Consider the following 12,389-nt stretch of genomic DNA (forward strand, 5'->3'; position numbering starts at 1 on the left):
ATGCAAAAGCAAATTTATAATCAATGACCATATACAATGCTCTTATCTGAACATGTGAACCAAAACCATGTTTGACCAAAGGGACCCTTGTTGGGATGTGGGCCTTTGGCAGGTGCCCAGGAGCTCAATTTCCCACCAGCCCCAGCCAGCATGGCCAATAGATAAGGATTATGGGAAATGTAGTAGTACAACAAATGCCTAGAAGGCCACAGCTTCCTCATCTCTATATGAAGCATGAAAAGCCTAATCCCCACCTCCCCAAAAAAGAAAGCCATTCCTTAAAGACACAAACCAGTCCTTTCATTTGCAGGCTATACCTGGTCCGTGGTAGAGGCAGTGTTGTATGTGTTTGCAGGGTTGTTTCGTCAAGTGGCAAAGGAGGAGGGGTGGGGAGGAAGTTTTTTTTCATTATTATTATTATTATGCATTTTGTATTTTTAATTATTTTTAATCAAATAGATCCAAGTGAAAAAGAGAGAGATAACCCTTTGGTTTCAAAACACTTTGTTTATTCAACAAAATACGTGACCCCAGACAACAATAACCAGCATTTTTTTAAAAAAAAACAACACCCAGTGGTCAGCATCCCGAAGGCGGTACCATCTCCTAGCTGTAAAAGATATTTGTAAAGCCATTATGCCGATATCTTTGACGATTTCGCTCCAGGCAGGAGCTACGAGTCTCCTTTACGCGGACTCAGCTCACTCACTTGCCCCTACGCAGCTCGCATAGGGGTTTTGCAGCCCGGCGGATAAAGCTTCCTTTTCCTTTTCCGCAGGCCCGATTTCCCAGGAAAAGGAAAGGAAACACAGCCCTTCGCACTCGAGATCCGTTCTCGATGCAGCCCCGCTTCTCCAAAGCTTCATTTTCCTTTTTCCTATCTCTTGCTCCCGTTTCTCCCTTCGCCTGGCGAGGGAGTGGTGGCCTCTGTTGTTGTTGTTGTCCCAGCTTCCTCCGGGCGAATCTGATCCGCTTCGCCCCGCCTGATAGCCAGCACCGGCGACGGAGCCCCTCCTTCCCTCCCTCCGGTTGGCGAAGCCGAGCCCGCCCAGCCGAAGCCTCCGCCGCCACCGCAGGAACCTGCTGCTGGAGGCGGAGGCAGGATGACGTGTCGCCGCCGTGGAGCTTTGCATGATTCACCGGCAGCGGCAGGCGGAGGTGGGATGCTGCGCGCTGCTCGCCCCGCTTAGAGGGCGCTGAGCGAGGAGGACCCGCGCCGCCCTTTAGCTCTGCCTGCCGCCGGCGCCTTGGCTCTCCTCTCCCGCCCCCGTTGCTGCTGCCGATCGAGGATCCCCGGAGGATCCAAGAGGCAAGATGGAAGGAATCCTGAAGAAGCTGCAGAAGGAAGCCTCGGGGAACAAATACAAGGCGATCAAGGAGAGCTGCACCTGCGCCAGCGGTAAGGAAGTGGGCGAGAGATAGGGGGACTCTCCTCTCCCCGGCGCCCGAGGGCAGCCTTCCCTAGCTCCCAAGCATTGCTGGGTGGGCGCTTCGGATACCTGATCCGAGAGATATGACTCTGATGCCTAATCCCGTTAGCAGAGACGGCATCAAAGCACCGCGCCGATTTGGTTGTGCTCGTGTTGTTGGTTGCGCGGGAGGGGGTGGTGTTTGTGTTTGCTTTCGGATGACCGGGACGGTTCTAATCCTGCATCCATCCCACTGGCCTTCGATCTGTTGGCCTTCAGACGGAGATCCCTGCAGGGCAACTGAGCCCAAGTGTTTGCCAGAGCTGCTTCTAGGATGTAGTGGGGTTCTTTGGCAGCTTCCCCCCACCCCAGTACATCTTTTATGCTATAGACTATTCTAGTTGTGTGATTTCAGCGGATCTTCCAAACCTATTGCAATAAATCTCCTTTGCTTTAACGGCGCTTGTCAGTCGGCACATCAAAACACCAGCTTTCAATTCCTGGCCGGGTTTTTTTAATCCTCCGCCCCAACTAAGCAGCGTTTAAAACAAACAAACCCTAAAACCACAAAAATGGGCTCTGGAATTGACTTCGGGTTGTGCTCTTTTATTGCAGAATGCTGAACTGAGCCAGGTTAGCTGTTTACAAAATGGGCATAACCCTAGGTAATGGCTTTTTTTGTATTTTAAGGAAGTGTAATGACATAATGAGGGCAGCTAAATGAAGATTCAGATCTGCTGGGTAGAAAGACTTAATTGCTTCTCTCCCCTGACTGCCTAACCAATTGCCATTTTTCAAACCAACCAACCAGATTTATTTCATCCGCTTCACCAGGTCCTGTAGAAGGAGCCACATCCAGCGTTATAACATGAGTTAAAAGGAAAATTTAGTTCCTGCTCACCTTTTTATTAGCAGCAGGTGCTTTCTTCAAATATGAATTGGCAGTCTAATGCCATTTAAATGTGCCAATTGCCCTGTGGCTATTTTCCTGTGTATTATGGGTTGATCTGGTTAATATTTTCACAGTGAATTTTTGGTAATATTCCTTTTTTATATATATTCCTCTCCATCTATGTATTCAGTATGATTTACACATGGGTTACTCTAAAATAGATGTCCTTCCACAAATTTGTACCAAAGACAGTGATGGTGGTGGTGTTTTTATGTTCTGGAGTTAGCAGAAGGGAAAACAGCTTTAGTGGGCTGTAAGTTTGTGACTGAAGGGCATGGCCTTTTAGCTGGGGGCAAGGGAAGCTAGGGAAACTTCTTATTTTCACCAGGAATGTATAATGCCTGCTGAAGTCAATGGGGATTTTAAAAATGCTTAACTTTGGCTAGGTCATGCCATAAACAATTGTGATGTTGTACTGCTTCAGGAGTTGGCTTTCTTAATTTAACATGCTTGCTTAGAGAATGAGTGCAGTTACTTAAGAAGCTATGCAAAGGTGCACTTCAGGCAGGTGAGCAGGAGATTCTTACCTTTAATGTAAGGGACACATGTACTGGGAAGAAATGGTGCCCTTGCATTGTAATGGTGCCCATAAAATGTGTTGCTTAGGAAAAAGTGTTTTCTCACATCTCTCCTGTGGAGTGGCAATGAAGCAGCTCACCTGTGGGCAAACCTGCAGGTGTTTAAATGTATCTGCAACAACAACAACCCTTTAAGCAGATTTTTAATTATTGTTTAAAATGCCTGCTTCATGTTAAATTTGTTGGATATTGTGCATGATTTGTATGGATAGTTGTTTGCTATTCAAGATGGTTTGAAAAGGAAGAAATAGAGTTTTGGAAGAGCAGGATAGATATGATAAGTAATAATGCAATAAGAAAGCTTGACTAAAGGAGAAAACTATAATGATGAGCACAGAAGCATCACAAATAAGGTGCAGTAGTTTCCATGTCCTTGTGTGTGGGCCACAAGCTGAGTTGTTTGTTGAAAATTATACTTTTAAATAAGGCCTCATCTGGACTGAAATTTTGTGATCTGAATTGCAACTAATTGCACATATCGACTAATGCCTCCAAAAGCAATATGTACGTCTGCATAAAAAATACAGTCATGCTTGTGAATATTCACAGGCACTTCATAGACTAGGAGTTGGAAGCTTCATTGCCAAGACAACTGCCTCAAACTTCCTTTGCACATTACATTGTGAATTTGCGCTTGTAACAAAATCTAGTAAAGGAAGCAATTTTTAGATGCATTGAACTTAGGTTGTATCAGTGACAGCCAGCACCTTGAATAGTGTTTCTGAGGTTATAAGAAACCAGGGCAGATGTTAGAGCACCATGCTGGCAGTGAACCCCCACCTCTTTAAAGAGAAAGCTTTGCAAAATGCAACAGTCTGTCTGAGGCTCCTAAACAGTCTTCAAGGGCAGCCCCATGTGTTTAAACTGGGTGTTCCCCGCCCCCACCTTGTGCTTGCTAAGTATTGCTTCCTTCCCATGCTGCCACTTATTTGCATTTTCCCTAGAAAAAGCAAGTTATAATTATTTAAAAGAAAATTTGTGTATAAAAGACATACCGTACATGCTGATCTGCCTTTCACACTCATTCTGCCAGTTTCAGTGGGAAACAAGCAATCGGCTTTGGGCCACGAGAAGCGTACCAAGGTAGTAGAAAGAAAAGTAGAGTAATTCAAAAGGACATGTGAGCTAAGCCTGCACATAGTAACTTTGTGTGATATCCAGTGTGCCGTTCTACTTGCAGAATGGCTTTGATGCCACAGAGGCACCTGCTAATACTGATGTGGGAAATCTTTGGCCCTCCAGATATTGCTGAAATGCCACTCCTATTATCCCTGTCCACTGGCCATGTTTACTGGAGAGTTGTACTTCAGCAACATCTGGGAGGCCAAATGTTCCCCACACCTGTATGCAAAGAAGGAGAGCGGATTTCCTCCAAATTCCCCTTTCCTTTGAAGCCTGCTGTACCACCTTCTTGCCCTTCTGTATAGTCTCCCAGTCCTCTGGAACTGAATTTTGAGGCTGCAATGGGGAGAGAGAAATTGCTGGAAATTGTTTTCCCGATCCCTTACATTAGTGGATTCCTCCACTGCATTAAAAGCCATCCTGCAAGTGGAACAGTAACAGTGGATTTCATCCTGTAAAGCAGGGTTGAGGAATCTGCAGCCCTCCAGGTGTTCATGGGCTCTAGAACCCATCATCCCTGAGCACTGGTCATGGTGACTGGGGCAGATGAGAGTTGGAGCTCAATAACCCCTGGAGAGCAACAGGTTCCCTGTCTCTGATTTAAGCAGCGGAGACATGTAGGCAAATGCTTTTCGGTATGGATACTATGGGTTAGCTACAAGCTAAACCAAATACACCTCAGTGCAAAACCTTTGTAAATATGTATACAAATCAAGAGCTTTTATTGAATCAACAATATGTGTATCTGCTTTAGGATGATGATGATGATGATGATGATGATAATAATAATAATAATAATAATAATAATAATAATAATTTAATTATTTATACTCTGCCCATCTGGCTGGGTTTCCCCAGCCACTCTGGGTGGCTTCCAGCAAATATTAAAACATAGTAAAACACCAGACATTAAAAGCTTATGTCAGATGCTACATTTTTTTCTTAACTATTTGAGGTTCATTCAATGGTTTCCCACTCCAACTATATACTTTCAAATGCATCTATCTATACCACAGTGCTCCATGTCATGTCCTCCCATCCTGCTTTATTTAATCTGCAATAACTAACATCTCCCAGTTTTAAACTCACAAGCACTAAAGCAGAATTGCTACATTGCTTTTAAGCATGCCATGAAAAGGGATAGACAAGACCATGACAGGCTCAGGGTCATAAATAGATATTTTTGAAGCCTTGTCAAATTGCACATGCTCCACTTAAATTTTAGCAAAAAAACAAACAAATAATTGGATTTCTGCAATACTGTGCTTCTTAAATGTGCATAACACATAGGAAAATGCCTTACATTGAATCAGTCTGTTGGTCCATCTAGCTCTGTATTGTCTATGCCGACTGACAGTGACACGCCAGGGTTTTCAGGCAAGGATCTTTTCCAGCCCTGCCTGAAGATGCCAAAGAACAAGGGTCCCTCTGCATACAGAACATGTGCCCTGTCACTGAACTACAGCCCCTTACCATTCCAATAGTTTCTGCCTAACACATGAGCTTTAAGATGGTTTGAAAATTCTGTCATTCCAAATAACGTGGAGGCAGGAAGGCATTTATCTCCTAGACCAGGGGTCTCCAATGTGGCATCTAAGAGCACGATGGTGCCCCTCAAGGTATTTCTCTGGCACCCACAAAGCCTCTGAGCTCCACCACCCACTGCCTGCTTGGTTGTAAGGTGGTTACCTTTTTCTCCCTTGAAAAGTACAGGCAACCCTCCATTTATTGTGCACTTGCGTGAAAGTGCATGAAATGGAAAAAGCCTTCAAAGGCCCTTTCCACCCCTGTCCCCATTTTGCCCTTTTAGTGATGTTTCAGTGACACCTTTATCAGGTTTCCAGGTCACTTCCGGGTCTGGCGCTGTGTGCGTGTGAGCAATCACACACCTGTCTTGTGATGAAGAGTGGTACACTAGTCTAATAGAATAAAATATCTGTCATATCTAAAACAGGAGTTGCCTGTGCATGGAACTGAAGGAGGAAGTTAAAAGCCCACCATTCTTTCTCACTTCCTCCTTTAGTTCTATGTGCTTCTCAAGGCTCAGATTAATTCTGTCAAATCCTACTTTTACTCAGATCATTTGGAAAAAACAAAGTATTTGTGTGCATACTGTGTCTCTCTGTGAGGAGCGGTACTGAGAGAGAAAAATGACCAGAAAGGTGGCAACCACAGCTCTCACTGACAAATATGAATGTGCTCACAAGCCTGAAAAGGTTGGCAACCCCGTCCTAGACCTTGCCAATCATTAAACAGGTTCGTTCCCTTCATGGTCAGAAGTACAAGCTGCTTGTCTTTCTCAGCTCCTACTCACTTTAAAAAAAAAAAAAGTTGCTTCCTGGGCAGCTTGACCTGGCTGGTTATGTTCCTGCTACAACAATTTAGTGAGCTGCATGTGAATGCTGTTTGACCGTTGCATCTGTAACAATTATGTCTACACATAGTCACAACTTCAGCCAGTTTAAATGAAATTCACACAAGATGCAGAGCATGCAGCAATTTATGCTTGAAGTATACCGGTGGTCTCTGCCCTCACATACCTCCCAAATGCACTGGAAAAAAGGAACATGTTTTTTCATGCAAGATCTCGGTGGCCATTTTGGGTGCTGCACTCTTGCCCTGAAAAAAGCACTTTCTTCAGGGCCGCAATCTCAACCAACACCCAGAATTGCATGTTTTGGAGCATCACACGAGATCTTGCCCTGAAAAAGCGCTTCCTGGAAGACACATGTCCCAGGTTAGGGCTTGAAAAAGTTGGACAGTATGCCTTCATTGCCCTCTATAATGATTCTTCTCCCTTCTCTATACAGAAATGTTAGAATCCCCAGAGGCTGCTACGAAGATCCCTCCATATCAGCTAAGGTAGGAAATGTATACCGCCTAGGTTATAGATGTCAACAAAGATACATGAAGCGGCTGCAGAGCTTGAGACTTGCTTATTGTTGAAACCAGAGTAAAAACGCTACGATAGAAAACTTGCAGCATGCTGTAAGCAAGCCATACTAGGGGTGTCATCTATCATTTTCTATTTATCACTTACAAGTTATTTTTACAGATTTGTAGTGTTCAGAAAATGGTCCGGTTCCAAGAAAGCAGTGTTGTCCATTTTGGTTGAAAATATGACTGTACAGGCAGTTGTCTACCAGGGTTCAATTTCTACCACAACTATCAGCAACAAGACTTTTTCATCTTACTAAAGATACAGCTCATGCAGCTGAATGGAATTAATGCTGATACACTCAAGAGGCACTGCCAAAATTAAGGGTTCCCAGGACCCAGGTGCCTTCCAAAAACACCCACCCCCAAAATCACTTTTACTTTAAATACAAGGGGGGGTGAAAGTTGTTTTAAAAGAAGAGTCTTGAATGCCTCCCCTCCCTTCTTCCTTCCTTCCTTCCTCCCTTTCCCTTTTGCACTGAGACATAGGCTCAGCTAATGTTGGCTATCTCCTCTTCTTGAAGTCAAACATGAACTGTTTTGTCTCTTCCATCTACTGGTGATGTCCAATTGAAACTGTTCCCTCTCCTCTAATATTCTAACTGGGTGCTACCAGCAGAGGAAAATGCCCACTTCTGATTGGATGCCAGCAGCAGAGAGAACTGTTCCCCTCTTTTCCAAGTCTGCTGGCCAATCAAAACAGTAGGAGTGTCTAAGGAGACATGGAGAAGAGTTAGAGAAGCTTAGACTATGCCACCATTCCAATTTGGCCTGGAGCTCTGCCCCAGCAGGTCTCACAGGCACCATGTTGGGGACCCCAGTCACAACATATCTTTCACTTGGCTTTGCTAGCTATAATAATCCATCTTTCTATTGAATACCATTGGTGAGGTAACTTAGGTTAAGATTGAGTAAAGGTAGACTCAGATTCTCTTTAGGATTTTGCAAAACTCTTTCATAGGTTTTTGGCTCCTTTTTCCATTCTGATTATTTTCTGCCATGGTTTCAGTTCCTTTTCTTCAGTCAACAGAGGAGGGAAATTCATCTGCAGTTACACTGCTTTTTACTAGTGAAATCTTGCCAAATAGTGATGCACTCAGTTTGGATCATTGGTCTGTCTAGATTTTGCTGCCTAAAAAGCTTTCTGTATTCATTTAAAACTTGTACCTCTAGACTTGAACTGATTGCTTTCTAATGTTCAGGAAATGTTATTTCATCAAAAGATATTGCCTGAAAATATCCAGCGATCAAATAAAAATATGAATAATAGTTTCTGAAAGCATGTTTTGCCCTATGAAAGGAAACTGCAAGACTTCTAGCTGACTGTTTTTCTGGCTTCTCTTTCTCCTTATCACTGATGCTTGTTTTATATTATTAGTGTATGTTTTTTATAATGGTTCATAGTTCAGCAAACTGTTATGAAATTGTCATTGTCTTTTGGATAATACAATAAACTTATTGATGAAATAAGTAGAATTGAACGGAAGGAAATTTTATCCTTTCCTTTGGGAGAAGTTTCATCACTTCTTGATATTGCACAATGGAACTCTGGCAAACCCTGTAAAACCAGATTTTCTTAAATCTAGAACTAAGAATTGTCTTACTGAAAGTTTTCCATAAATGGTGTCATAGTGGGTAGTTCTGTTGAATTCTACAACTAAGGCATCTCTGTTTAGGATGTTTTGAGCCCAGAGTATAGCTTAATAACCTTCAGTACATGAGTAGTGTTGATTTCATCACTTCTTCCTTCTCCCATCTGATTTATTTTCCATCAGCTTTGTCTGGGAGTCTTAAGTAAGCAGGAAAAAACTGATTTACTCTGCAGACCACCTCTCATTCACAGAGGGTTAGCTTGATAATTGCTATTGATGCCAGTGGGTTTGCTGGCCATCTGGCATTTGTTCCATTGCACATATGAAGCAGATAACATTGTGAGGTCTTGTGTCACTGCATCTGGGTTAAGACCAAGGTTTTGTATTACTTTTGTTACGGATTATTGAGTTTGCTGACATGGTTCATTGTTGCCTCAGGGGGAAAAATGAATGTATATTGTATAAACTGTTTCACAATCAAGCACTGCATATGGTCCAGCATCATTAGCAGATAGTAAAGGTGTGCCTTGTTTATTCTCCCTGATGTTAACGATTCTTTGCCATCCTGCACTACTTGGTGACACCATCTAGAAGTTGCTGTGTGCTGACAAGCTGTTACTGCATGGTGTTAAAGGGAATGATTAAACTGGGGTAGAACAACTGAGCTAAGTGAAGGGAAAAGAATAGCATTGTACTACAGAGTTGGTTATTAGTCTGTGTTTATAAACTAACTGTATCCAACCAGTGGAAGACTTTGGGCTCTCAAATTTCAGTGGTGCTAAAATTCAGCACCCCCTGCCTCTAGAGCGCTCTGTTCTACAGCATTGTTTTGACACCCCTAGAAGCACAGCGCCCAATGCAACTGCACTGGTTGCCCTGCCCTAAAACCTCCTCTGATCCAACCCCAGTTTGCAAGCAAGATCCTTTCTGATTGGCTTATTTCCCTGCCACATTAAACAAGATGCATTTGCTTTTCGGGTTCTAGTGAATGGATTTATGTTCATTTTTAATACTGTTGGAATCAGCTGCATGAAATAAAATTCTTTACTTTTCCAAGACACTGGATTTCCCCACTAATTTTACTAGAATGTGTAGAAACCAAGAAAGTTTGAGTGCATCTTGCGTTGGAATCAGTAATGGATGGCAGGGCCGGTCAGTGGTGCTCCCCTGACCTCTGGCTGACCACATCACTGCTCTACCAGGAGGCAGAGGGGGAGGTCAGTGTAGTTCAAGTGCATTGGTGGAACTAATTTGGTGCCCTCACCAGTGGGTTAACACCTTGCTTCTGCCTTTGTCCTCCCCTTCTACCTCCCAGTAACACAGCCAACTGGAGGTCAGGTGATCACTGCCACCCCACCCCACCATCCGCTACCTGGTTGGAGCTAGTTAGAATAAAACAATGAAACCCTACTAAATAAAGCAGTGGAGAGTGATCTGCTTTTCTGAGCACATACCGGTAGAGCCACCTGAGGCATGCTCCTTTTTTCATTAGTTTCCTCCATGTGATGGAAGAACATGAAGGATTGATTAGTAAACCACCTGACTTTTACAAATGGCGCTGTGGTTTTAACCACTGTGCCGCTTGGACTTGCCAATCAGAAGGTCAGTGGTTTGAATCCATGTGACGGGGTGAGCTTCCGTTGCTCAGTCCCTGCTCCTGCCAACCTAGCAGTTTGAAAGCACACAGTGCAAGTAGATAAATAGGTACCGCTCCGGCAGGAAGGTAAACAGCGTTTTCGTGCTCTGCTCTGGTTCGCCAGAAGTGGCTTAGTCCTGCTGGCCACATGACCTGGAAGCTGTACGTCGGCTCCCTCGGCCAATAAAGCGAGATGAGCGCCGCAACCCCAGAGTCGTTCGCAACTGGACTTAATTGTCAGGGGTCCCTTTACCTTGCATGCATAGCTGTTGATGATGTGGGGTGCTTATATGCATATGCTCCTTTTTCCTGCCCTAAATCACATCCCAAGCTGTTGTAGTACCTTCAGTAGGAAATCATTATTTGTGGGGAGCAGTGAAATGGTAACATAATGTGGGAAATGGGGCTGTTCTCCCACGTGTCATTGTCCCAGTCCAGATTGAGTTTCTCTGCAGCTTTTTATCAAGAATGTAAAACGGCAGGTTCTGCTTAGGTTATTGTTAATGAAATGTGTAGTTTGGCCCTGAGAATGCCTGTGGATGTCCAAGAAACGAGCCTGAAAGAGCCAAAAGGAACTCCAGTAATTGCTGGATGCCCTAAATTGTCAGTAGCACATTTGGCCAAGCAAGCATGGAGGGAGATATGTGAATGAAGCCCCAGCACTGATTTATAATAATGAAGTGAAATGTATCCATTTAAGAAAAGGGAAAGATAAAAAAAGAGGTAAGTCAAGTTTCTTACACACTTATAACACACCCCTAAAACTGTTGTCTATGATGAAGCCCTGTTATACAATTGCGTCATCAAAAAGAGACTTGCACCTAAAACAAATTATATCAGGCTGCACCACTGACCCAAAAGAGATGGTTCCTGACTTTGCCAATCTACTGTGGACAGAAGTAGAAGAGAATGTGGCAGGCTGAAGCTAGTTATCAGTTCCAGCTGCCAGGCAGTGCCCAACATTAAAGGGCCCGTCACGGGTGCATGACATCACACGTGCAATGCCCCCCCCAACCCAGTTATGCCTACTCTGCCCACCCACCCACTCACCACCAGCAGCCTTACCTTTGTGAAAAGGATGTGTGGGGTGAAGATGCTTCACCCTGCGTGTCTCTGGCAGAGATCGCCAGTGCACCTTCCAGGAGGGTTCTCTGGCGCACGGTGAAGACTCTTCAGAAGGACACGGCAGGGCCAAGCATCTTCATCCTTTGTTGCTATTTTTATCATTCCCCCCCCCCCCATTGTTCATCTGTTCTTGAGAAAGAACACTGTGTTTTTAACACCCATTCTTCTTGACAATGCTATGTGGATTCTGTGTTTATCTAAATGATTCCGTTGAAGAATGAAATAAAAATGGATACAATTAGTTCAACTGTAAGTGAGCAATGGCCCTTCTAAGGGAGCTATTTCCCTTAGCCTATAATACGAATGATTTTACTTGCTTTGGGCTATGCTACTTATAACTGCCTATAGTTTATTCATGTTTGCTGTCAACACAAAAGCAGTTATGCCTGTCATAGCAGCTCTGATGTAATCCCACCCGAGGGAAAAAAGTCATGATTTCCCCCACCATCGTCCTTGAGTTTTTATCTATCCTAGGTTGCTAGTAGCAACACCTGAGCAACATTTGCTATTAGGTCTAAATATAGCCTATTAAATTCGAGGTGGAAATGATAGCAAGCTAATCACAAATATGTTTTCATGGCAAGCCCCAGGTGGTTAATATGGCATATATAAACTCCCAGGATTTGATACCACAACAATTTTTTGTTTTTTAAAAAATTATATCAGTAAGCAATTTTGTGAAGGGCTTGCCAGGTGTTGACTGGTACACAATTCTTAGCCAGGCCCAAATCTTGACCGCTAGCCTTACACCTCAGTGAGAAAGCAAAGGATGAACTGTGCTGTGTGGCATTTATTTGAACATAATATCTCCCTGACTACCCAAATTTCCCATTATTTCTGGAGACAAACGACAGCTGTGTCCAGGTACACACAGCACAGCCTAATTAATTTGCTGGCTTCTCCCTGAAGTAAGAGATAAGGAAGCGTGAATTCCCATGACACACATCACACACCAGGTTGTGAATGCTTTCTAGAAAAAGTCTATTTATTTTCTATATAGCTTTTTAAAAATAGCTCTAGAACTTCCACAGCAACATC

At 43.7% G+C, this 12,389-nt stretch overlaps 1 protein-coding gene across 2 annotated transcripts in view; it reads left to right on the forward strand.

The window, feature by feature from the left end:
* The first annotated feature begins 509 nt into the window (after positions 1 to 509).
* ARFGEF3 (ARFGEF family member 3) overlaps positions 510 to 12,389 on the forward strand; it is a 69,968-nt gene continuing 58,088 nt past the window's right edge. For both annotated transcript variants that reach the window (XM_080999470.1, XM_080999471.1), the window contains exons 1-2: positions 510 to 1,399; positions 6,872 to 6,923. In XM_080999470.1, coding sequence (XP_080855596.1) covers positions 1,315 to 1,399; positions 6,872 to 6,923 — 137 coding nt within the window. In that variant the 5' untranslated portion in view covers positions 510 to 1,314. The remainder of the gene's footprint in view (positions 1,400 to 6,871; positions 6,924 to 12,389) is intronic.

The sequence above is a fragment of the Podarcis pityusensis genome, assembly GCF_964106645.2.
Source record: "Podarcis pityusensis genome assembly, chromosome: 3".
Classification (NCBI taxonomy): Eukaryota; Metazoa; Chordata; class Lepidosauria; order Squamata; family Lacertidae; genus Podarcis; species Podarcis pityusensis.